This window comes from Sinocyclocheilus anshuiensis, unplaced genomic scaffold, assembly GCF_001515605.1.
Source record: "Sinocyclocheilus anshuiensis isolate Anshui unplaced genomic scaffold, SAMN03320099.WGS_v1.1 scaffold496, whole genome shotgun sequence".
Classification (NCBI taxonomy): Eukaryota; Metazoa; Chordata; class Actinopteri; order Cypriniformes; family Cyprinidae; genus Sinocyclocheilus; species Sinocyclocheilus anshuiensis.
Genome location: NW_015555736.1, coordinates 3,966 through 31,213, shown reverse-complemented (window position 1 = coordinate 31,213; position 27,248 = coordinate 3,966). Strand labels below are relative to the sequence as shown.

At 38.6% G+C, this 27,248-nt stretch overlaps 2 protein-coding genes across 2 annotated transcripts in view; both read left to right on the top strand.

The window, feature by feature from the left end:
• The window catches only part of LOC107673121 (arginine and glutamate-rich protein 1-A-like), a 12,623-nt gene extending 6,027 nt beyond the window's left edge, over nt 1–6,596 (top strand). Inside the window, exons 2-4 of the mRNA XM_016466592.1 lie at nt 1,569–1,794; nt 3,911–3,994; nt 6,225–6,596. Of these exons, the coding sequence (XP_016322078.1) occupies nt 1,569–1,794; nt 3,911–3,994; nt 6,225–6,389 (475 nt within the window). The 3' untranslated portion in view covers nt 6,390–6,596. The remainder of the gene's footprint in view (nt 1–1,568; nt 1,795–3,910; nt 3,995–6,224) is intronic.
• Nucleotides 6,597–10,540: 3,944 nt separating this feature from the next.
• LOC107673116 (ephrin-B2a-like) lies at nt 10,541–25,961 on the top strand. Its single transcript, XM_016466588.1, has 5 exons — nt 10,541–11,406; nt 16,850–17,027; nt 18,086–18,113; nt 21,491–21,598; nt 23,191–25,961. The coding sequence occupies exons 1-5, from the start codon at nt 11,294–11,296 to the stop codon at nt 23,592–23,594; spliced, it is 831 nt and encodes a 276-aa protein (XP_016322074.1). The 5' UTR covers nt 10,541–11,293; the 3' UTR covers nt 23,595–25,961.
• Nucleotides 25,962–27,248: the final 1,287 nt, after the last annotated feature.

The window sequence follows — 27,248 nt, the reverse complement described above, 5'->3', positions numbered from 1 at the left end:
AAGGTTACACCAAGATTTCTGACCGAAGTTGATGGGGTAATTGTAGAAGAACCTAGCTGGATGGAGAAATCATACTACGCACATTACGCACAAACTAAGAAAAGTAAAACAAACCTTAACGTTTCAATAGCTAAAAGCACTGTGTTGTCCGCGGTGTTGTATTTGGTGGGGCGGTAGCTGAATAAAAAACAGCTTAAACGTTTACAAAAATATATTATCTCATGTGTGTCTAAAATCAGGGCTTGATGAATTAAGCCAAATTAATTGGTTTTAAGTAAAATCGATAGGCTTTTTTTCCGTTACATTTCCCGAGTTACAGGTTAGAAATCCTAATAAACACTAGCTGCCATCAAAAGAACGAGCCCTTATTCCACGGATAAAGTGAATAATCTCACGATGACCATGGGATACTGATATTACAGTTGTCTCTAGCTGGAGACTCAATCGGGTTACAAAAAATTACATCAGGAAATGACACCTCTGGCCATTCCTTTGGGTCGTTTGTAAAGTCACAGATACTGTACGGACAATACAGCTCAGTTTTTTATGTATCTTGCTCTGTTGAACAGCAAAAGTGACTTTACGTAGGTCATACTGGATTTACACCATGCATTTCCTGTCAGCGGGAAAGCCGCGCCCCCAGCTATCACAAGACCCGACCAAGTCATTTATCAAAAATAAACAAATCTTTTCTGTGAAATTCATTAAATTAATTCTGTAAAAGTAGTTATACCATTATAATCTTGCCTGCTGAAAAAAATAAAAATAGAACCCCTCCCAAAACACTGGGAGGGTTATAATGATAATAATGGATTTCAGGGTTATAATGGGAATTGTATTGGTTTTAATGTAAACTATAATGGTGTCTACTAGTATTTGATGGATTCTATTGGTGAGATGTAGTCTGGCAGATGGCACGAAGAAGTTAAAAGTTAAGAAAGAATTAAATTAGCCTGTAGGCTATAGATCTATAGGCTAATTTTCTTAACTTTTATTAGACTGCAGATCGGAAAAAAATCATTCTTGATAATTTTTAAAATGAGAGAAATCACTGACATAATTTAGGCTACTTTCTTCGACTGCAGAAAAAAACGAAACCATTTAATTTGCAGTGTTAACTTATGAATTAAATAAAAAAACAAGAAATAAATCACAACAACAATAGTTTTTTTTCTTGTAATCAAGATAAATAAAATAAATGTTAAAATAAATAAATGCATAAATAAATAAATGTGGAAATAAATAAATGTGGAAATAAATAAATAAATACATGTGAAAATAAATAAAAGTGGAAATAAATAAATGTATAAATAAATAAATGTGGAAAAAAAAAATAAATGTCGAAAAAAATACAAAAATACATAAGGAAATAAAATTATAAATAATTATTTATTTTTTATTTTTTACTTATCTTTGTATATTTATTTATAAATTTATATTTGCTTTTTTACATTTCTTTGTGCATTTATTTATTTATTTTTAATTAAGTCAGCTTTGGCATTCCATAATTTAAGGGTCTGCCAATAAAACTGCAATGTTTGATCCTTTCTTTCTCGTATCCTCTACAGCCGTCAACAGGAGATCGAGGAGCGTCTGATTGAGGAGGAGACGGCGAGGCGCGTGGAGGAGCTTGTAGCACGGCGTGTAGAGGAGGAGCTTGAGAAGCGGCGTGATGAGATCGAGCATGAGGTGTTACGGCGGGTAGAGGAGGCCAAGCACATCATGGAGGCACAGCTTTTGCAGGAGCTAGAGAGGCAGAGGCAGGCTGAACTGAACGCCCAGAAAGCCAGAGAGGTAACGCTCGGTCGTTCGGAACGCAGCGGAGCTGAGCCACGCAGCCGTGGCACAACCTGGCACTTGTTTCTCCACGAGATACATCAAGAGACACAGGCTAGCTTGATTGATCGGGTGGGGAATAAAATTAATTACAAAATGCGACTTTTTCAAGGTGTGATGTGATGCTTGGAGCAGTTCTTTTGAGCTGCTGTCTGGGGAACACTAATATTTAAGGACATTGGGTGATTGAGTCCGCGTTTACTCTGTTGACTGACAAGCTCTGCACTTTTTCTGTAATTCTTCAATTTTATTGAGTCACACACCTGTAGTGCACTCTCGGGGGTTTTAAGTCAACGTTTTGCCATGGCTGTGATGGACCAATATTATGTTTCCCATTTTTTCTCTCCCCTTTTATTTTCCACCCCTACCCTGCTCTCTTTACTACTCATATCTTTTAGCGTTTTACTGTCACCAATGTATGAAACTGTTTGTCTTCAATAAAACGCTTTTCTTAAAAAAGGTCACTCGGCATTCAAACCAGGTCTGTTTTTGTGTATGAGTTTTCAGTATGAACATCCACAATTATACACTTTGATAGGTCAAGAAGTAATTCTGCTTTGGATGTTACAAACACATAAGACCTTTTGTAGCCACTAGACCGCACTTCAACTTGTTAATTTGCTAAATCCATAGCTTGTAATTCCACCCATACCATAAAGGAGGGTTACTGTGCTGTAATTGTAAAGACGCAATGAGTTATGAACGAGAAACTAATTCCATTCCACAAGCGCACACAAAATCCAGCGGCTCAGCACTAATAGGGTTAGATATGTGCCCTCCTTCTGTACATTTTAGATTTGTGCCCATCATCTGTAGCCCTGGTACTGAACCATTAAATGAATCCGTATTGTTGTAGATTTAGGATGATTTTGTCTTCATTTGCACCATCAATCACAAAACGCTCTACCCTTCCCTTTATTGCTCATCCATTTCTGTCATATATGTTTTATATTTATTAATTGCTGATTTATTTTTTTCTTAGATTTCTAACATTTTTTTTTTCTTTGACCCTTCCGTTTTGACGTCGGTAAAAGTGCAGTGTTTTAAATGTACTTCTGTGTCCTCACGATTTGCTTTTCCTCAGGAGTGCTGCCGTACGGGTACACACACGCAAAAACACAGACACACACTACTACATCCACACTCAACGCTACTGTACCATTGAGCTTAGACGCCAACACATCACTGTTTTTGTTTTCAAACAAACACTTCTAATGAATGATCCCACCTTTTGTGTTTTTGCAGTCTTTAACATCGTTTAACGTTAATAGCCTGACGTCCCCACACGGTAATGTTGTATGATTAACATAATTCATTTTCCTGGACTGTGCTATATATACTGCATGTGGTGTTGCTGTGTAAGAGCACTAGCTCGTGCTAGCAGCTCAAAAATTTTTAAAGGGGAGGTGCTGCGCTGTCCAGGACGGGACACACGGGACCAGGCAGTAAATACTCACCCCTTTAATCAGCAGTTGTGTAGGTACAGTACACAGTCAAAGGAGAAAGGCGTAGGTATACGAGCATTGGTGAGCCACTACTATTCACTCTCTCCTTTGTTTAAGTTAATCTTTCTTTGTCTCTCTCATTTTCTTTTGAAACTTTTTGCTTATGGATGCTGATCAAGTATAAAGAGAGAGAGAGAGAGAACGAGCTAAATGATTAAATTTTTTTTTTTTTCCATCTGCAAACGAATGAGATTCTTCGTTAGTTGTCGATGTGTTGTCTATACATACCTGTTCTGAATGGATGTAAATGAATGCGTAAATGGATGTTTGGATGATTGTATTTACATATAACATGGCGGGGATTAAAGGTGTGACTGAATACATCCGTGGGTGGGTTTTTGTGCTCATTGTTGCATACATAGAGGTTAGCTTCAGACATTTGATGCTGCAGATCGGAATGTGAAATGTGGAGTGTGTGTGAAAGTGGGTGAGAGAGACTGTGCGAGTGTCGCTGGCTGGTTCCTGTTTGTGCGAGTGTAGACGTGTTTGAGTGTGCAACTGGGTTTATGGGGACTTATTTCTGTGGATTTGTCTCCCCACCCTAACATGTCACCATGTCACTCCTTTAGGTGGAAGAAAAATCCAAGCGAGAGGAGCTGGAGAGAATTTTGGAAGAAAACAACCGAAAGATTGCTGATGCTCAGGCAAAGCTGGTACTTATGCCTGTTTTCTTTTGACAGCAAAGCAGAAAACAAGAAACAAAGCCAAACACAACAAAATATGAAAACAAATAAGAAAAATATGTTCACAAAACAAAAATGAAATGTAATAGAGTATGCTCTAGAGTATGGGGGGTATTTAGATTTGTCTACACGAAAAGTGTCTTTTTGTTATGCATGACAAGGTTACCATAGAAAACCAGAAATTAGGGTCACAACAGATTTGAACTTCATTATTACTGTGGCCAAAATAATTTACAACAATGATATTATCTATAGAAAAAAAAAAGTAACAATTTAAGGTGTCCTTGTTACACGTTACATGTACTTACTATTATAATAACAATAAATTATGCATAATTACATGCAAGTAACCCTAAGACAAACCCTAACCATATAGTAAGTACATGTAGTTAATTAATATTACTCACTACTTAAATGTGTAATTACACTGTAACAAGGACACCTTAAAATAAAGTGTAACCAAAAAATCTATTTTATGAATGGTGGCAAAGTTAAAGTACTGTATTGTCATGTACTATATTGGAGTGTCAACCGTATAGTTACTGTTGAATTATTTACTGTTATTGTATGTGTAGTATTGTACAGGTGCATCTCAATAAATTAGAATGTCGTGGAAAAGTTCATTTATTTCAGTAATTCAACTCAAATTGTGAAACTCGTGTATTAAATTAATTCAATGCACACAGACTGAAGTAGTTTAAGTCTTTGGTTCTTTTAATTGTGATGATTTTGGCTCACATTTAACAAAAACCCACCAATTCACTATCTCAACAAATTAGAATACTTCATAAGACCAATAAAAAAAACATTTTTAGTGAATTGTTGGCCTTCTGGAAAGTATGTTCATTTACTGTACATGTACTCAATACTTGGTAGGGGCTCCTTTTGCTTTAATTACTGCCTCAATTCGGCGTGGCATGGAGGTGATCAGTTTGTGGCACTGCTGAGGTGGTATGGAAGCCCAGGTTTCTTTGACAGTGGCCTTCAGCTCATCTGCATTTTTTGGTCTCTTGTTTCTCATTTTCCTCTTGACAATACCCCATAGATTCTCTATGGGGTTCAGGTCTGGTGAGTTTGCTGGCCAACTTTTGGTGCTTTTGGCAGTGTGGGCAGGTGCCAAATCCTGCTGGAAAATTAAATCAGCATCGTCAAAAAGCTGGTCAGCAGAAGGAAGCATGAAGTGCTCCAAAATTTCTTGGTAAACGGGTGCAGTGACGTTGGTTTTCAAAAAACACAATGGACCAACACCAGCAGATGACATTGCACCCCAAATCATTTTTGGTTTTTGTTAAATGTGAGCCAAAATCATCACAATTAAAAGAAACAAAGACTTAAACTACTTCAGTCTGTGTGCATTGAATTTATTTAATACACGAGTTTCACAATTTGAGTTGAATTACTGAAATGAACTTTTCCACGACATTCTAATTTATTGAGATGCACCTGTATATTGTATGTAGTATTAACATGATATCACTCAGTAGTAGTATTAACATGAAAAACTTGAACATTTCTATAGTGAATAATATTCTCTTAAATATTTGTTTGACTAGAAATCATTATTTGTGAATGTGATCTCTAAGAAATTGTTCTTAGAGTTCTTATCCAATGATAAGTGCTAATCTGGAATAGTCATGGAAATTCATTGATCAAAAAGGGGAGGGAACCCTAATATACACTGTTCCATGCAGAGATCAAGCCAGTGAATTCATATTGAATCCTAAGTCCACTGATAATTAAAAGCTCTAATGTTATTTTTGACAAGACATTTGGTGCATGTTTATACATTTCAAGGTCATTAGAATTGTGGCCTTTTGTATCGCCCTCAAAATGGCCAGAAATTATTTTTCCCCTCACGATTTTGACTTGAAGTGTTTAGATGTTTTTTACTGCGTTAAGTCATTGTGAATGCTCAAGTGTTTTTGTTTGTTTGTTTTTTCTCCTGCTTGTGTTGTTGTGGTAGAACCTACCCTCTCTGAAATGTTTAGTCTGAACTTTCAAAATGGATGCTTGGCAGTGCCCCCATTTTATGTATATGGTAGTACTGAATACAGTGAACATAGGTTTTTTTTTCCTTAGTACATATCGTTTTGATAATTAAGGTACATTTGTTTATGTATTAGTGCATCAAAAGATTTAAAGTGTACCTGTTTGTCTTGGCTGATTGAAAGAGTCACTTTTGCTCATGTGTGTGTTTTAGGCTGAGGATCAGCTACGTATTGTGGAAGAACAAAGGAAGATCCACGAGGAACGCATGAAGCTAGAGCAGGAGAGGCAGAAACAACAGAAAGAGGAACAGAGGATGATATTGGGGAAGGGCAAGTCCCGACCTCGTCTCTCCTTCACTCTCAAAGCAACAGAGTGATTTCTCTTCTCTTCTGATGTGTGCTTCATGTTGAAGTGAATTGGAGTCTCAAAGAGAGGTCTGCCCTGTGCGCTCTGCCCACAAAAAAAACATTTGAATCCTCACGCTTCAAAACCGGACTTGCAGGCACCACCACAGACGTACAGATCAGCTGTCGTCTTTTGCTTTTTTCAGTGTGTTGTATTGATATTGCACACCGTTATGCTGGATGCACCTTCAGAAACACAGGGCATCCCCCCCCCTCCCTTTTTTAATGGCAAGCAAATAATAATAAGTGTAAATATTTGTGTATATGAGTGTGCGTGGTTGGTTAGTCAATATATATATCAGTGGTTTGGGGGATCTGTTGGTACAAGCTCAGTTTAACTACTGTTCTTGCGTTCAAAGCATAGGGGAAGTACACCAAAATGTTTTGAAAAATTTAACTTATTTAGCATTCATAATGCAAGCATTTTGGTGAAAAAAGGTTACAATGTTACAAAGTCTTGTAATGTTTCTAGTGCTCTGTTGGTACCTTAAGGAAATCGGGAATCGCAGGTAAGACTAGTTAGGGTGTGTATGCGAGCGAGTTTGTGTGGGTGTATGAGTGTATGCTAGAGGGTGTTCTTGTCTTGTGGTAAATTACCCCTTTGCTTGTGAACTGGGACATTTAGTGTGATGACCAATAAATCCCATGAACACAACATTGCCTGAATCATGTTTCTTGGGCACTCTGCAAACCACAAAGGAGTTTGTTTAGAACCTCAAGTGTCCTCTTCTGGGAATTTGTAACCGCTCTCTTGCTTAATTTGACCGATTATTTTAATTCTGCATATATTCTGCAACACACCAGTCATTTGTTATTTTGTAAGATAATTACAGTAAAATCTAAACTTACTTTGCAGTTTTATAGTCACTTTAAGGTCAGATTTTGCAAGATTCTAATTAAAGGTAAATTAATTAATATTATAACTGTCTTACAAAACATCTGAAGTGCAGAATGAGTGTTAGAGGATTTGTAGAGCAAAAAAAAAACATAATCCCAAGAAACTGCCCTCATTAAAAGGTCTAGTGAGGTCCTTCCATGAAAAAGGGTGTCTTTTGTGTTTCTGCATAAAATGTATGCAACAGATGCATAAAACATTACCATTAATTCCTTTTAATTAAGATGAAAAACTTCTATTACAAAAACGCCATTCATTCAACTCTTCAAGCACAAGTATTTTTTTTTTTATATATAATTTGATCATACTTTATGGTTAATAATGGACAGCATTTAACTGTTACCATGATTTTGTACAGAAAGCAAATTATTAAAAATGTTTATAGAAATATCCTGTTATTTTTCTAATAAACACTTTGTAGTCTTATGATCTTTTTTGAAGTTAGTTTTATCCCAACAAATAATTTAATAAAGTTTACATTTAGTTTAATGGCACAATATTCCTTAATAACACTTTTTGATCTAGTAGAATATTTAAAATCTTAAATAATTTACTTTTAAAATCACATTTTCGGTAAATGACCCAGTAACTGAATTGAATTTAACCCTTCTTCTGAGTTAAAGATTTATAACCTAATCTGCCTTTCAGTTTTATTTCTGATTCCTCAGTTCGAGGTTACTTCTGGTCGCTGCCTCAGGTTCTCAGTTGGCCTGTGTGAGAAGCTAATGGAAATGTTGGCAAACACTTCTGTCACAGACGTGCGATTTTTTCGACGAGCCCGCATGATGCAGTCTTGTGTGTGTATTAGTCACTGTCAGCTTTAACAATGCCGCACTGATGAACGACTGGTGTAACGCCGAAACTCTGCGACCCTGCGCGCTCAACTCCACAATTCTTTTATTGACATGAATACAGTGTTCAGCGCCAGGCAGAAGTTACAGCGGCTGTTATGATCAGTTCAGAAGCGATGCGTAAAGTTTGGCCGGAAATGCCCATACTTTGCTGTTGTTTGTGAGTGTAGGAAAGCCAGCAGGTGTGTTTTCTCGTAAGTGTAACCTACTGCGTTTGATCACGCTCCGAGGGACCCACGGACCGTGAGATTATTCGCGTGCAACTGAATAAACATCGATCTGACCCCGTGATTTCAAAGAGCTGAGAAGTTGCTCAGAGTTTATCTTGAATGTGTAAAGCGGTGTTTGTTTTTCATTTACGGAGCGTCATGAGACGTAGGGAACATTTAGGTTGAGATGTTTAAACTGATAGTGTAAATAGGCTACTTTGAAATACTTATATGTCAGAACTAAAAAATTAAAATAAAGAATCTTGATAAAATAGTTTGTTTCCCTTTCATTTTTAAAATGTATTTATAATGATTAGGCTATTCCAGTGCACGTGGATTAAGATTATTGTTAATTTATAAATGTTGTTAAAATGAATACATAGGCTATATTTGTTCTAACATTCTAATGGAGCACTCAAGAAAGAATGTATGCTAAAAATTGCACGTATACTTCTTTACCAGGACACTTGTAAATCTTCACGACTCATCTGCGTTGGTTATTTTTAAGTTAGTTCAGGAAATTGCTGTTTCCTTGTTTTCCCGTTGGGATGATTTCTTCTTGAATTGTGTTAGCTCGTCCTATTGTTTACGTTTGTTTGGTAGGCCTAGTGTGGGGGCATTCTCAGAAACACTACCATTGCATAAAGTGAATAATTTATTACCTTTGGAGCTCTTTGTAAGTGGTGCTTTGACAAAATATGTCTTTATATGTAGCACAAAAACAAATGTGTAATCTAACCCATTAGATGCATAGACAAATAGACTTCGTAATCAGGCAATTGGCGTTTCTTTGATGTAACACGTTAATAAACCGCTTCATTAATGCACAGCAATCATTCAGTCTGTGTAGTCAGCATGTGTAGTGTGTTAATTATCGCTTCGATGTGAAATATGCGCGTTTGATGGTCTCTTAAACCAGCAGAGCAATACACAGCGATAACATTAAATGTACGCTGATTCAATTACAGCCTTCGGAAAGTGTGAATGCTTTTCACACCGGCTTTTCTTCACTTGCGTCCTAATTTAGTTTTAGACGTACTGCTTCCTTAAGGCCAGACATGGCGAAAATACATTTAATTAAGTTGTTTATTTCTCCAGAACTTAATAGTTAAACTTAAACAGTCTGTAGCCTACATAATATAATATTATAATATAGCCTAATATAATATAATATCATATCATATAATATAATAAAACATATGTTACATATTTGTACTTTTTTGTAGTTAGGCTACTTGTTTTGACTATGATTAGCCTATAGCCTACTATAGTGTATTATTCTTACTTAAATTATATTATTTAAATTGGTGCGTTTGTGATAACAGTAGCCTACTGCATTTGACAAATGCATTTGACAAGTAAAACTGAACTGCATCAACTTTACTAAGAGTTAATGTACTCTTATAATGCTATAAGAGTAATGTAGTCTATATCACCATATGGATACTCTGAATTAAATTTAAAAAAATCATGATTGAATATTTTGTCAGTGTAAAATACAAAAATAGTGCTAAATTGTTGTAATGAACCTGTTATTTAATTCATACATTAATGTAAGAAGAATAGTCAGATGTACTTACGCATTCAGTTGGCTCGGTTGAGTTGGCCGCTAGTAGGCGCTGTTGACTGCTGAATTAATTCCTCACGCATTCAGCAGGCGGCTCTCTGTCGACCTCAACCTAAATAAACGCCGTTCTTTTAAGATTGTTGGCCATGTGGGACTTGAAATCGACCTTTGTGCGTGTCGTGGAACAGGATAATATCAATTTAATTAATTATTTAAATGAACAATGATATTATAAAATATAATAAAGAGAAAGAGTAGTGATTAAACATGCTTAGGATGCATGTAGGTAGTATATTATGTACTTATTAGTACAGTTTGCTGTTTTTCGGTGTAGTTTTTGTAACAGCTGCGATTATACACATTCTCCCCCGAGTTGTCTTTAAAATGCAGAAATGTTATTAATCCCTAAGAACTCAAATCTGGGTTGGCGACCTGAAGTCCGATATATTCTTATCCCATTGCTCGACCAGTCGCCAGGCGACCGCTTGATTGACAGGTTTCTCTCCATGGATACCTGTCCAATGAGAGAGCGGGTGGGAGGAGTCCGCGAAAAACTCGCTCTGACAAATATTCCGTGCTGTAGACGCTCGCAGCTACTTGCAGAACAGCCTCGCGCAGAGAACGGAGCAGAGTCCCGCAATTCACGCGCACGGCAGTTCAGTCCGGACCTGCAGGGATCAAGCCGCAGCTGTTCTCTGCTACTGTGCGGGTTCCACAGCGACCCATGAGAACTTTCATTTGACTTCATCGTTTCATTTTATTTTTATTTTCTATCATTAGTCATTCTTATTTTTTGCTTCATCCAATAGGCTGCAATTAATTCATTCTTGCTCATCTTTTCCAAACTGCCTCATTCGTTTTTTGGGGAACTCCGGTGGTTTTTTCCCCTCGTTTGCCCGTCTGAACGGAATACCTCGCATTTGGAATTGGTACCTGCTTGGTTTATGATCCACACCGGGGGGATTAACTTCCATGTCTCCGCGGACATCCAGCACTTCGGCGGCGACGACACGGGTCGCCTTCCTGTGAGGAATGTACGTGCTCCCCACGGCCGGTCGATAGGAGAGCGCTCCACTCAATCGTTTATTTTACCGAATGAGAAACTGCCTGCTGTCCGCGGTGCTGCTCTCTCTCATCTTGAGCAAGACTAATAGAGCAGTAGCTCTTCCCTTCGGGATGGTTCACTTCTAACCGGGCTCCTATTAAGCATTTATTTTTATTTTTTTACTTGTTCTCCTGGAACGGGGGATATTGAGTTTGTTTTGTCACAAGCAGCACACCAACAAGACGCTTTCTTTTTTCTAATTAGAAATTCCCGCGGAACGGAATTTGACCGTAACGGTCGTAACGGACCATGGGCGACTCTCTGTGGAGATATTACTTTGGAGTTCTAGTCATCGCGTGCAAGGTGAACCTGTCCCGCGCGATCATCCTGGACTCCATATACTGGAACACGACGAATACCAAGTAAGCTCCGTCACTAACCCTCTCTCACCCACTTAGAGCCACGTTCAGACCCTGGGAGTGTCGGTAAAAGCATGTACGGTAAAGCAGGATAAATGGCTTTGTACGGTGTAAAGGCGTTCTTCTGTAAATGAAAATGAATAGCAGGTGATGTGGATCATCGAGCTGAGGCGAGTGACGCGTTGCTTCCACTCACAGGGGTTTAGAACATTATTTAAAAAATAAAAAAAAATTTGTCGCATTTTACAGTAATTAATAATTCCCCGTGCTAACTTGTAAATTTGAGGCGGAAAGAAAAAGAAATGATAATAGTTTTGAATGGCCCCACTGGACCTCAGGTCATAAACCTTGAGAGGATTTTTACTCACGGACGGTGATGTGATCTGTTTCATGACACGAAATGATTTCAACAAAACAATTAATTTAAAGGAAATCAAAGGAGTGACATTTCGTGTTAATATAGACAAACGTTCATTGAACAAGTGTTGGTTACATTTCCAGCTGAGGCATAATGTTTTATTGAACGGCGTAGCCTAGGCCCCAAGTCCTTCACCTCAGAAAATGTTTGTGTAATTCTCACCATGGCAATCTGATTTAAAATCAGACATACAAACCGTTTTCAACAAATTATCCTTTTCATAGTTTTTATTATTTCTCCTGGTCGTGGTATAAGCTATTTATTTATTTATTTATTTATGTATTTCTAATGTGTTAGTATCAGACTTGACGAAGCCCTTTAGCGTAATTACGTGTATAATTCTTTACAAATTTCTCTTGAAAGCCATTTTTTCCCCTCAGTCCTCAGTTACTGCGAAGTCAGTGGTAAAAAATGTCAAGATGAGCACATGCGTAGCACATCGGCGCTGAATCATGCATTAAAACATCGAAACATCAAGTAACGCTGAAATCCGAAGGGGTCTCGTGCCCCGCGCCGGAGTCTCGAGCGCTTCGTATAAAAACTCAATAATGCAGCTTTCGCTCTCGGCCCATTTTTATAGAGAAAGACTTCTCTCTTTTACCCCTGCATGTACAGAGCAAGGGGCAGCATGAATAGACCGCATAACAGGTGTCCCGTGTTGATAATTACGGACTTTAGCACACACAGGTAAACGAGCGGCTGTCTTTAGTCCTCTGGCAGTATCGCAAGCGTCCTTAAGTACGGTAATTAATAAGAGTGTACCTGATCTAAAAGGCTTTGCTCTGCACAGTATGCGCTGGGATTCAGTTGTTGAGAGGATCCTCGGTCTTCTTTACAGAGCTTATTTATTTATTTATTTATTTATTTAATTAATTATTTAGAAGCTCAAAGAGAAATAACTTAATAAAAAAATAAAAATTTTGTCGGGTTAATTATCTTGAGAGAGAAAATAGATTAGTATGGATGCGTTATTAAGAAAGAGGTGACTGTTCGTTGCTGTATTTGTAGGAAATTCTGCCGTGAGGGGAACAAATGAAGAAGAGGACGTGTTGCATTGAGAGATTCAATTTTGCTGAATGTGCTCGTGATTGGCCCACTCCACTTAACTTACTTTTACATTGTTCCTATATAAGACATAATTTTAGTTTTTTTTTTATATATATATAGTCTATAGGGAACTTGAACAATTAAAATTACTAATGGTTTAACTATATTGCAGTATGCCAATTTATTTGGCGTGGATGAGTGATGAAATGTCATGGAAAAGTTGTGGCCATGTCTACACTCTTAAAAATGCTGGGTTGTTTCAACCCAACTGTGGGTCAAATATGGACTAACCCAACCGTTGGGTTAAATTTTTTAATTACATTTTTAACCCAAAAGTTGGGTTAGTCAATTTTTGACCCAATGTTGGGTTGAAACAACCCAGCATTTTTTAGAGTGTATAGTGAATATAAATTTTTATAGTTTAAATTAAATATTTATATTTCCCCAAATATTGCAAGTATTGCTTTTGTAAAAAGTGCTTTTGTAGAGTAAAATTCTATTAATTTAAAGAGTAGCCTAGTACTTGGCATACAAATGGAAATCTGTCTAACGATTTCTAAAATATCCAATTGTGAACAATAGTGGAAATTCTTTAAGTGTGAGAGTATTTTAGACTATTCACAGTTTGTTACAGTTCTAAGCGAGCCATGTTCATTACACTTTACACTAAAGATTATGTTTCTGGGTGATTACATATGTAAGTCCTGCGTAATTGTATTTAGTATGTAATTATGTTTTTGTGGAGTACTTTGTAATTCTAATTACAAATTATTTTAGTTCATTCAATTTGTATATCATTTAGACACTGAATGTGACGTGTCACCACCATGTCGATATCTATTGTGACATCTTCATTGATGGAGACCCAGAGCGACCATGAAGTGACCTCCAACGGCGCGTCTCTCTATTGTGTGTGTCACTGTAAATATGCAGGCCTCATTCTCCCCAGGCAAGCCGGCGTTCCATGGAATTACTCACTGCGCACATTCCTGCCGTTCTGTTGTGGCAGTTCAACGACGTATAGTTCTTTGTAGCGCAGGACTAAATGGTGATGGCACTGATAGCATTCGCGTTGGCGGCTGCATTTTTACCACCTGATAAGATAAATAGAGCAAAACGCTGGGAAATGGCAGGAGTCTTGTTACATTCAAATATATTTTCATGCATTTGCTTTCTGTCTTGCTTGCTTCCTTTTTTACTTTGGCTTTAAATTATTTCATGGTATGAATTTATTTTTCAATAATAGATGAACTGAGGAGAACCTGACTCCCGTCTCGTATCGACTCCATTTTCATTTCAGAAACAAATACTCAATAAACAAAAAATAACAACTTACTATCTGAAGATTAGAGAGAAATCCCATAGGCATAATGTTTGTGAGTACTGACTAGCGCTTCATCTAAAGTATCAGTGCTGCATAATAGGAGGGGTGTGCTTAAAATCTGTACTGTACTCCCTATGGCCTTCTGTACATGAGACAACCATAATACTCAATCTCTGTCACGCAAAAACTTGCGTGACAGCTGTTTTTTTCTTTTCTCCCATTGCAAAAATGTGTGTCAATCCAGTGCACAGTACTTTTTACTCCTCCACTGCTTTACCTCTGACGCGTCAGGCATGTAAAGACTCCTTTCCCCTCTCTCTTCTCTCTCCCTCTCTTTCTTGTTCCTTCTGGTAATCCATTTTGTTGGAGGTGGAGAAACAAAAGCAGTCTGCTCTACACGTTTTCAGTCAAAGGAGGTTCCCCCTTCTCTTCATTAGGAGATTACATCGCTTAGCAGGGTTCTGACGGGGGCGCATCCATGGCTTCATACACATGCAGATATAGCATGAATGAACGAGGGCCGAGTGGGCCATGAATAATAACTACCCCTTCCCCCCTTCTGCATTTAGGGGTGCAGAAACATCATGATAGACTGCTAGCGAAAGGCTGTTATGATTTAGATGCCGAGTTAACCATTTTCCAAATTTGTTGTCGTCATATTAGCAGATGGCTGGGATTGTTTTGCCGCTGGGAGAGAGCGAGGAGAAGGAAAGGGGCTGAGGGAAAAGTGTAACGTCTAAGTTGATTGTTAAATTGCATTTGTGTTGCTTTAAAATGTGAGGAGAGAGCAGACGGGGTCTTTCGGGACTATGGATTGAATAGATGAGGAAAACAGGAAAGAATGAAGGGATATAGGGTGACAAAGGGATAAGGCGCCTGTCTGGTTGATTTGCCCTCTCACCCGATGCAGGTCTCGGTTGCAAAGCATGATGGAGCGATTAAACCGTGAGATGTCTGTTGATTTATTTTGTCCTGTGCTCTCTGTCTACATCTTTCTATGCCCAATGAACCTCCATATTGGTCTGATGATTGAAAGTCAAACAGCTTAAGTTCCCTCCGCCTATATGCATCCGTCGCCCAGTGTTGTTTCAGATCTTCGGGTTAAAGCGCTGTGTTCCTATTGGGGCAGGATTAGGCCACTGCTGTCACTGTAACTTATCCTTTACTCTTTAACGCCTTTCAGACGTCCATCCAGCCCACCTGTTTCTCAGCTTCAGTTTTATCGTTTATATCATGCCTTAGTTGCCAGAGAGAGTTCTGAAAGTCTTCTACTCATTAACCGCTGTTAGTGAGTTTCTCTTTTCTTTTGCTTTAATGTCTATGAGCAAGTTTATTTAAATGGCTTCATTTTGAAGTGCTTTTAGAAAGGCTTCCAAAAAAGAATATTTCCGCCTGAGCACAAGTGAATGAGTCAGTGGGAAGAAGACAAAAAGAAAAGATAAAACAGATGCTTTGTGACTATAAAAAACAGATATGAGAGGGAAAAAATGTGGATCACAAATAAAATTATGGAGAAACGTCCTCAAGTGGCACAGCCGTGTCTTCTTAGATGTACTGCACATGTCCTGACCGTTCGCTCTTACACAGACGTGTGCCTTTTCCGACTTAATGGCTTCTCTGTGTGCAGCTGCAGTCTTGTTAACAGAATGAGCGGTCTGTGTTAAACGTGTGCAAACCCTTATTCTGTCATCCTTTTCTTTTTCACATTCACATGTCCCAGAATATTTACGACCACTGGGAGAATCACCAAGGCTAAGGTTGGGGGGTTAAAGTGTGTCTTTTAGACGAGGATTAAAGCCATTTACAAACATGAGTGTGACCTCTGGCTTTATTTGTTCAACTACCCCCCACTTTTACATCCCGCTCCCTACTCAAAACTAAAACTAGACTGTTTTAACAGCGGCTCCTGTAAAATACAGACATGTAAAACACCCTTTTAATACTGGAATGTGTGCGTATGGGCTGTGGGGTGACCTTATATGCCCTGTGGTTTAGGATAATGACTGACTGTGGGCTGCAGCAATGTATATAGCAACTAGCATGCTGCATTTGGCCTATCTCTCCGTTTCACTGCTCAATTGTATTTGCTCATTAAATAGAGGTTAATATAATTAGCATGTGGTATATATATATATATATATATATATATGAATGTACACTGTTGAAAGTAAAGATTCTTTATTGGTATTAATGGCTCCATGAATAACCTTTAACATCCACGGAATGTTTCCAATGCACAAAAGATTCTTTATAGTGGAAAACAGGTTCTTCAGATTATTAAAATGTTTATTTTTTTTTACCAAAAAATATGTTCACTGAACCCAGAATAGTTCTTCATTGGCATCACTGTAAAAAAAAAAAAAAAAACTGTATTTAAAAAAAAAATGAGAAAACAGAGCAGATTTGTGGTTTTGTAGGTGTGTGTATAAACTTTTAAGGTGTGAACATGTTTTACTCTGGGAATTTACGAGTCTCACCCTCTTCTTTTGAACGATCCCTTGGCAAATATTCAAACACACCGCACACATATGCGAAGGCTTTTCAAATAAGCTTGCGTAGCGATAAGACATGAGCGAGATAGCGATCCAGAACAGTTTGAATATTATTTATCATCTATGATGTGTCTCACTCTCTCTCCGTCTCTCTTTCTCTCAAAGGTTCGTGCCAGGACAGGGTCTGGTGCTGTATCCACAGATCGGGGATAAGATGGACATAGTTTGCCCACGCGTGGAGGGCGGCTCAACAGAAGGAGTGGAGTATTATAAACTCTATATGGTTCCTCTGGAACAGCTAAAGTCCTGTCAGGTCACAAAGGCAGATATCGCTGGAAATGAAGTGTCCCCAACTAAGCAAGCCAGAGGCGACAGTGTGTGGGTGTGTGGAGTTGTGAAGTGCAGAGACGTATGACTGCTGTGTGTGCTTGGGGGGGTTATTCAATAAGTCATTAATTAAAAAGTTTAATCCTAATAGCTTAGTTTAATCACTCTGTCTTTATCAATTGGATCTGCTTAGAAACCAATCAGATGATTTCAATCCCTTATAAATGTGTCCAGCAAGCCAAACGTCTGTGTGTGTGTGCAGGACTCAACAATGAGGATTTTTTCTTTAGGCCAGTCGTATAGATTTTTACTTGACCTGACAACATTTTCACATAAATACGATAAACAGCTATTTTTGAGGAACATATTTTAATATGTGTTATTATATAAAATTATATACATATTGTTCATTAAACATTAAAGGGCTTCCTTCCAAAAAAAAAAAAAAAAAGCTGTTCTTTTGAACATTCTGTTGATCAAAGAATCCTGAAAAAATGTGTTATGGTTTCCAAAACTATTATGCATCACAACTGTTTTTAACATTGATAATAATGTTTCTTCAGCACCAAATCACATATTAGAATAATTTCTGAAGGTTCATGTGACACTGAAGACTGGAGTAATGGCTGCTGAAAATTTAGCTTTGCCATAATAGAAATAAATTACATTAAAATAGAAAACATTTATTGCTGTTTTTACATTAATTTGTTCAAATAAATGCAGCCTACATAAGCATAAGAAGAAAAAGAAAAAAAACATACAGGCCCTTTTCATACAAAATGTTAGTTCAAAATATGCATATGATAAAAGCATGCAGTTGGTCAGCTGGCCTAAACCTCACTCACTCTGACCCCGGGTCGTCGTCCACCTTTATTGCTTTATTGTTGAGGCCTGGTGTGTGTTGGTGTGTGCTGGCCAAACTTTCAAATGGCTCTTCTATTGTTCATATGCAGCCTGATGCTGATGACTCTGATATGATTGTGTGTGTGTGTGTGTGTGTGTGTGTGTGTGTGTGTGTGTGTTTGTGTTTGTGTTTGTGTGTGACTATGAGCTTGATGTGATCTGGTCTGACAGATTGCCCTCGAGCTGGGAGCATATGAGTGTGTGTGTGTGTGTGTGTGTGTGTGTGTGTGTGTGTGTGTTTGTGTTTGTGTTTGTGTGTGACTATGAGCTTGATGTGATCTGGTCTGACAGATTGCCCTCGAGCTGGGAGCCAGAAGAGAGATACATGATCTAAATATGGCACGAGAGAGAGAGTTAGAGAGAGCAAGAATGTTTCATAAAAAAGAATACAATCTGCAGAAAGATTAAATCAAATGAATGAAGCAGAGACAAACTACGTCTATGTAAATCTTAAAGATGCGTTCAGAAATTGTGTCCCTTAAGAATAGAATAAAAGTTAATTGGCAACAAAAAAGCAAGTAGTGCTTAAAAAGCTGAATGTAACTGGTTTACATCCACAGTTTTAATTATTGTTTCATCAGTTTTAATTAGGACGGAGTCTATGACTGGTTATTCTTCAAAGTTGTGTGTGTCCTGGGATTGGCAGAAACATTTAGCAGGTATTTCAGTTGCAGGTTCAGAGAAAGACAATTTCACATTCTCTGAATTAGTTTTTTTCAGACTTCCCTATACTGACAGATGATGAAAAATGAAAACATTATCCCTTAGCAACTAGTTATGTAATGTAACAGCATGCCATTGCCTGAGGGCGAGCATGTCTTTAGACACCAACGATTATGAACATTTATTGCTGATAAGTGATAAGTGATTTATAACATTAAATCATATATAGAGTTTAAATTAATTTCCATTGTATTCTATTTTTAACCTTCATTTCTTTCCTTTTCATTTTTTCGTTATTTTATTTGTTGTAGTTTCTGTTTTTCATATGCTTTGTCAATATTATAAACGTTAATAATCATGCCAGTGAATCATTGCTGACTTTGAAAGAGAGATATAAAGAGAGAGACATGTTGTTTGGCTTTGTTCAAAGCCAGTGAGGGCTTTTCGAGGTGCGGTGCCATATCTTATTAGAGTAGATGTGCAATGTTTGTTTGTGTGTGTGTATTGTTGTGTGTCAGCTCTCATTATTGGTGCTGTTCACCACTCTGTGACCCTGACGCCATGTTGATCAGGTCAAACTCCACAACACTACAGCTCATCATCACAACTCACATTCACATTCACATTCACGTTCAAGTAGCTATATTGTTCAATTATTGATATTAATTATTATTATTAAAAAAATCTATTTATGTTTCAGTATAATACTATGCAAAATTTCTAAGCATTTAATGCCTGTTGCATGGTGTCGCTTTCCAGTCCTGTCCCACTGGTTGCCCTTTTGTCATGGCAGGACTTGACATACCTCGCAGCCTGTTTGAGCTTGATAGGGTTTCACCAAACAGGTATTGGTGTCAGTATTGAGTTTTTGTGTCCTCATGTAGCACACAGACACATTTATCTAGCTGGGGTCATAACTATTTTTAACCTTCATTTCTTTCCTTTTCATTTTTTCGTTATTTTATTTGTTGTAGTTTCTGTTTTTCATATGCTTTGTCCTAATTGTACCGCTAAAACAAAACCTTCTCCATTTTATAGTGAAAATAGATTTATTTAATATTATATTTTACTAATATATTTTATTTATGAATCATTTTCCAGCTGAGGACGGCCCCAAAGGGAGGTTTTTAGTTATTGAACTATATTAACAGTACGTGTTTTTCTATTATGGTGGGCACTTTCCATTGACCTCTATTGTTTTTATACTCTAATGATTTTTTTTTTTAATTCTTTTATGGAACATTTTCTGCCTTATTTTTCAATTAAAGTATTTAGCTTATTTATTAAACCTTTTTTTACTTCATGGAACCCTCTTGCTGCTCTCCACAAAGTAGGTTTCAGGCTTTTCTGGGGAAATTTGGCCTTCACAATGTAGGCCAAACCTCTCCCACACACAAATACTCTTTGCCAGCCGGTCGGTCAGTTCAAAGTCAAACATTCTTTCACTAAAACTCATCTATGAAGAAGTGCTTCAAAAGTGTCTTTGTATTCTAATCAACTCGTCACTTAAACTAAAACTAAATGAACCGCATGTGTCATGTGACTGTTGACCTGCAATGTGAAATCATCATGTGAATATTGTTTAGCAATGTGTTTGCTTTAATGCGTGCATGTTTAGGCTCATTTGCCAGATTTATGAAAGGAACGCAAGCTTTTAAGGAGCTTTACATGTAATGCGCTTGTGTTCTTCTCAACACTACAAAGCCACAGGTTAAAGAAGCAACAGAGAGAGTCAGATGGTGTCATGGTGCAGTCCTAACAAACAGATCAAGAAGAAAAGTAGAATCAGAAGGATCCGTCACATGGCACAATCATAACTCACTCACACTCCATCCTTGGCAGCCTCGAAAAAAAAAAAGTGATGATGGGGGGACAGGCGCCTCATAGATTCTAACATCACCGCCCTCCCCCATCTCTTTCTCTCTCTCTCTCTCGCTCTCTGAATGCAGGCCACATTGTTCTGGACGCTGACCAAACGTTAAGCCCTTGGCAGCTCGTTAGCTCTGTGTTACTGACCCAATAGACCGCAAGCCTGCCGGGCGCGGACACACACGCACATGGCATAGCTGCATTGTTCGGTTAAAAGCCCACATGGGACACGTGGGACCAATGGCCAGAATACTGCTGATAGTTTGTTTAGCAACAGATAATGACGTCAAATGGCTTAATTCTGTTCAAATTCATTTTATTGCAAAGTCGAATTGCAAGAAAACTAGTTTTCCTGGTCACACAGGTTTTGGGTAGGATTAGGGATGTAGAATATGGTCATGCAGAATATGAGCTTTATAAGCACTAATAAACAGACAATATGATGATAATAGGCATGCTAATAAGCAACTAGTTAATAGTGAAAGTTGTTCCCTATATTAAAGTGTTACCATTTTCCTCACTTCATTTTTTAAGCCAGTCCAACATGTACTCAAAAAAAGAGAGGCTGCAGACCCTGCGCTGTAATTAATGACGATTATTCATAAATCACCTCACCAGTGACATCAGTAGTAATTAGTGTTGCAAAAAGGTGGAAAATTTCCAGTAAATTTCAGAAATATTCCAGAAATTTGGGAAACTTTCCAGGATTTTTGGGAATATTCCAGGGATTTTTTTGGAAACTTTCCAGAAATGTTCCACCCCTTTGCAACCCTAGTAGTAATTACCATAGGCCACACCCACCAACACAAGCGACTGAATTTCTCGCTCTCTCACAAATATACAGACACAAGCTGAAGGTCACTAGATTAATCATGGCTGCTTGTGTTTTAATGACGAACACACACACATACACACTCTCATGGTTGCTATCAGTCACACACACACACTTTTATTTCGCTGAGCAGCGTGAAAGTAATAGCTCTCCACATGAAAATGCATACATATATCAGAGTGATGAATGTGTTTCTTATCTATGTTTTGCAGACCCCTCTGATCCCTTTTCCCCCAAAGAATACCCCACCAGTTACCCTCCAAAACACCCCGACGTAGGGGGCAAGAACACCAAATCGAATGAAGTACTTGACAAGCCGGGTACGTCACACACTTTATCACCTCACACACCTGTAAGGGGACGCTCACTGATTCATCATTCTCTCTGCTTTTTAATCCCTTTTTTGCTGAGCAAGTGCCAGTCCTCTGTCACAATGACATGCACGCTGACTCGTTCTCATAAAATCCTTCTGACAAGCAAACGTTAACGTGACAGAGCAAGACAGACGCATTCGTTGTAGAATTCAGCTTCTACGTAGAAGCATATGGACATCAAAATCATTTGAGTGGAGTGTCTTAGGTACAATAATCCACTTGTAAAACAGCCTGAGTGTGAGCGTTAGCAGCTCATCTGTTCCGCCAGACAAACTCACTGGAGTCCAAAGCCATGTGAGGTCACTCTGTCCACAGTTTTCCACCACCACGGACGTTATCTATCCTAATACACATTTTTGAGAGTACTGAAAACTGGTGGCTTCCACAAGCACATAACTAATTCATTTAAACCATTTAGATAAAGGCACTTCTTATTAAAAATTATCTTTCTTTTCTCTACAGCACTTACACTACTACTCAAGATTTGTACTCTGGTTTCTTCTTGAAATTTGTTTTCACAGCACTGCTAATACCGTCGGCTCTTTTATGATCAATCGCTTGTTTTCTCTCCTTTGAAAGTTGCTTTAGATAAAAGCATCTGCTAAATAAATACATGTAAATTTATTTCACCATACATAAAAGACGTTTCATTTAGTGTCAAGGCATCTTTTTAATTGCTCATGAGTATGCCATTTCCATTCTAATCTGAAAGCCTGTTCACACCAAGAACGATAACTAAAAAAGATAACTATAATTATATATTAGCATTCAGACCAATGTAGGGGTGGGCGATATGGCAAAAATATCATATCACGATTTGTTTTCAGGAATATCACGATTTTATCACGATTCTTTGTCATGTTGGTTTTACTATTTTGCAAGTTGTCTAAGCAGTACAGCTAAACTAATTTCCCTATTTTAAAAACAAAGTCTTTCAAGGTAACAAAATATAGAATCCGTTTTTCTGTCAACGGTTTCATTTCACTTTAGACATAACCAAGTGTGTTTATATGTAAACCTTGTGTGTTTTTGACAGTATTAGACGTGGAAGATAACTTAGTTCAGTAATTAGGCACTGTTTGACAGGCTTTTCAATTTGCGCTACGCACTCAGAAAAAGCGCATGTCAGAACAGCGCGCAAACAAAATGTTTAACTGGCAAGGCTTTAAAGCAAACGCAAATAATGTACTTTTTTGATTGCGAATAAGTGCAGTGTCTCGCCGTGAGTGTAACTCTACCACTGAGTTAACATTTGATGTGAATGTATGTCGCGTTGTACAGTATATTTAAACGGAGGTGCCCGAACTTTAAGTGATAGAATATGCGCTGTAGGATGATACTACGATATTTCTTCAAAAGCAGATCGTGGAGACATTTTAATCGTCCACGATCAAAAATCGTCATATCGCACAGCCCTAGACCAATGTTAAATTATTGTAGTTATCATGAATTTTTATAGTTATCAATGTGAACAGTCATTAATACTAGTTGCTCATTGCTTTTTTTTACTAAATTTATGTTGTTTTTTCCCCACATAGATGCAGCTCATCAAGGTGAAGAGAAGGGAGATGGAAATAAATCGTCATCAGTCATCGGCTCAGAGGTTGCCCTGTTTGCTTGCATCGCCTCAGCCAGCGTCATTGTCATCATCATCATCATCATGCTGGTATTCCTCCTGCTGAAGTATCGACGACACCATCGCAAACACTCGCCTCAGCATGCCACCACGCTGTCACTCAGTACATTAGCCACGCCCAAGAGGGGCGGCAGCGGCGGCAACAACAACGGCTCGGAGCCGAGCGACATCATCATCCCGCTGCGGACTGCTGACAGCGTCTTCTGCCCGCATTACGAGAAAGTGAGCGGCGATTACGGACACCCCGTTTACATCGTACAGGAAATGCCTCCCCAAAGCCCAGCAAACATCTATTATAAAGTGTGAAAACGGACACGCTTCTTTCGGACATTTTAACTCTAACCCCCCACATGCCCCTCAATGAACCCCCCGTGGGCGGCATTGATGCCAGAGCTCACCCTCGTCCTGCCCCCTCTTATTTTTTTGCTGTTCTTGTTTATTTTAAAATATTCCTGATTATTACTTTCAGTATAGATGTTGCTGATGGTGGAGTGACACTCCTGATTCGCTGCTCTTGCACCTGCAAAAACTAAACTAACAACTCAAAAAAATGACAAAAAAGAAAACAGAAACCCTTCGGGAGATTGACGTGCACTATAGCGGATAGTGTGTGTACGAGGGAGCGTGTGTGAATCAAACGAGCGGGGGAGAGGGGGGTTGAGGGGGTGGCCGTGAAAAGAGAGGTCAAGACAATGATTCTTCCTCTTTTTTCTACTACATCATCTCCCTTAAAGACACAACACACGGAGATGGAGAAGAGAAGTGACGTGACAGTATCACACAGCAAGACATATGAACTTGAGCTGTTTATTTAGCTTGGCCGACTGGCTGATCCATCTCGAAACAGATAGTGAATGCAGCCTATTGGCCAGAGCTACAGGAAGTGGATTTATCGAGGAAGCGGGAAGCTCTCCGGAGCCTACTGTTGGACATTTGAATGGACATCATCTGTTTTTGCACGTTCACTCGTACTGTTTTCATTTACGTTAGCTCTCCTCATTTGCTCACCTCTACAAAATGACTCACGATGTTTACTTGAAGTCTTTTTGTATGGTCATGCGTCTTGTATTTTTTTCTGTCATTCCCAGTGCAGTCCACTTGCAGATTAGTTTGGTAGAAGACTAATAGGTATCGTCATAGAGATCCTTTTGTGCTGGTTTATGTGCTGTTTAGTAGCGTGGAAGACACATACACACATTTCATTTCGTATACGTCTGCTTCCAGGACTGGAAAAAGGAGACACATAGAGAAAGAAGGAAGGAAAGAACGTCGATATTTGGTACAGTTGCTGTCCTGTTGCCTGCTGGGAAGGTGGAGGACCCACTTGAACACATTAGCAGCACTTTGAAAGCCTCACCACTTTTCCCACATGGAGTACAAACTCAAGAAAACACATTAAGAGAGAGAGCAGGGAGCGAATCACTCAAGGCTTATTAGCAAAATCTGTCATTTTTAACACAAAATGGCCGCCTTCCCCAGGCATGTCGCTGCAAAAGTTCCTGTTTTTCTAGTATTTCTGCCATCGCACACAGACACACACACATTCTCCTTCACCAGTGGCCAGTGCAGATTGTGGAAGAGAGGAACTGGTGCTCTACTTTTTCGCTCAAAAGCGCAGGGACATCAAGATCTAATTGTTTAGTTGAAATGAAACAAAAGATTTAATTAGTGTTTCTTTATGGATTTGTTTAGCGCTAGATGAAAACGCTTGGAAAGAGTGCACGTAGACTTTATTTATGCTAGCGTACAGACAGGTCGGCGTGAGACAGCAAGAATATGAATAATTTATGGCGAGTCTGCACATTATGCAAGCTTCAAGTTTTCCTTTTCGTTAACAGATATTTCTCAATCTCGCTATTTGCTTTTTCCCATCGATCCCTACATGAATAGCTGCCTTTCGACCACAAACACACACACATACCCTCACAAAAAGCACATGCGCTCATGGCCAAGGAAGGGGCGGCTTTGGAAGGAGCCCTCAGGGAAAACAGCATGTTGGGTTTTAAAATAGCCGAAAGGAATGAGAGGGAAGGGCCAGAAACGGACCAAAGGAAGGGCACGTCGAACAGAGTCCTGGCTAAACCAACTTCTCCGGCCTGCCTGTCTCTGTTGATGAAGCTCAGATGTGCTCTGGGTTGAAATTAGGCCCCTTAATCTGGAAGGAAAGCAGTAGACGTGGGTTAGCAAGCATACCAGATGAGAACGAGTGCAGGCTAAATGTAGTAAATTGCATGAAATGAGATCTTTCAGGCTCAAATTGTGGGAGGTTTCTGGAGGGGGGAAAAAACACATTATGATCGATGGAGGTCACAAGTGGACTTAGCGTGCGTTTTAGAGAGGAAGTCGCCGAGCAGAGGCCAGAGTATCCCAAAACCCGCAGGAACTTGGAACTGGAACTTTTTGTCGTCATTCGTGTGAAACCCTTGGTGAGCAATGCCAGCCTGCAGACAGCTCATCTTCATTTGTTTCTTACGTCGAAATCGAAATCGTTTGAGAGTTGAAAATGTCCACAAACTGACTGTGGATCGCCATAGTCGCACATTAACTGTTCATCCATTTTGTTTTCACTTGTTCATTGAGGTTCTTGAATCTCACCGAGAAGCCAAGCCTTGTGTGATCGGAGCTTTGTGCCTCTGTAAGAGGCCACAAAATCTGCAAATATGCAATTTTTATTTATTTTTATAACAACTGAGAAAAAAAGATGATATACGTTCACCTATGGAAAAGTGTTCTTAACCACTGAAAATTAAATGAAACAATACAGCATACGAAAACACTACAACCCCGGTGTGTTATTATTATTTGATTTTTTACTTTGTGCTGTAGGTTCGAGGTAAACTGTGAAACATGAACTCTTACACACATACATATTGAAGACTGAGCAGTTGTTTTAAACTTTAGAAGACACACACATACTACGAAAACTACAAACACATTGCTGTTCGGTTGCTGTCCTATATGGGCTAAATATGACAATCTCCTTAGTTTCTTTGAATCCGAAGACACTGTCCCGGAAAGCAGGTTGCAAACGTTCCTGTAACATTTTAGGAGCGGTAGGACTCAACTGGTAGCGTAAGATGTTGCACCGATGTGGGCGGAAGGTTTGCGAAGCGCTGGGAGAAGTGTCTTCGGGCCACTGTAAAATGCCTTGCTTGTATGGTCACCCTGAGTTCACGAGACTCTAGTTTTTGCACCGTACATCTGTAGGTGAGAGGCTGTAAATACGTTATTGTTTGTATTGTATATGGATCCCCGGTCGTTACGATAGCCTTATTCTCACATTTCTAGTAAATAAAAAAAACAAATCACTTCAGTTAAAAGAGAGCATACTAATTTTTTTTGGTAAATAACTTGTGTAAATATTGATGACGAACCCAATAAATCGTTTTTTATAAACTCTTAAGTAAGATGTTTTGTATAGAATTGGAATTTTTTGCTATGTATTTTAGCTAGCACTCGTCAGACCCCTCCCACTCAACCCTTTTGCACTGTTCCCATGGTGATCTGGTTTAAAAATGAAAAATGAGATAGAGAATTGCCAAACTGACTGCTTGCTGCATATTTGTGCCATACGTGTGTACCATAGATATTTATTTAATTAGTTCTTTGTTTTTGCTTTTTTCTGTCGGATTTTTTTCTACCCAGTTTGTACGCAACCTCAGTATTATCATTTGAGTTTTTCCCCAACTTCTCCGTTATCTTTCTGTTGCTACCGTTTCCCTGATGGCCCATGTGCCCATCCTTCTCTCGCAGTAAGATCTGGTCAGGACGTGCAACCTTATAAAGTCATAGAAATGAAATGGCACACATTCCACCAGTCTGTTACAAACTGAAAATGTTTTTCAATAAAATGTTTTTCCTATGGAACTTTCAGTTCTCTTTTATGCTTATTTGAGTTCATCCGTTTACAATTGGCATTAATTATTTTATTTTTTTTTTACCATCTTTCCTGAAGTGAAT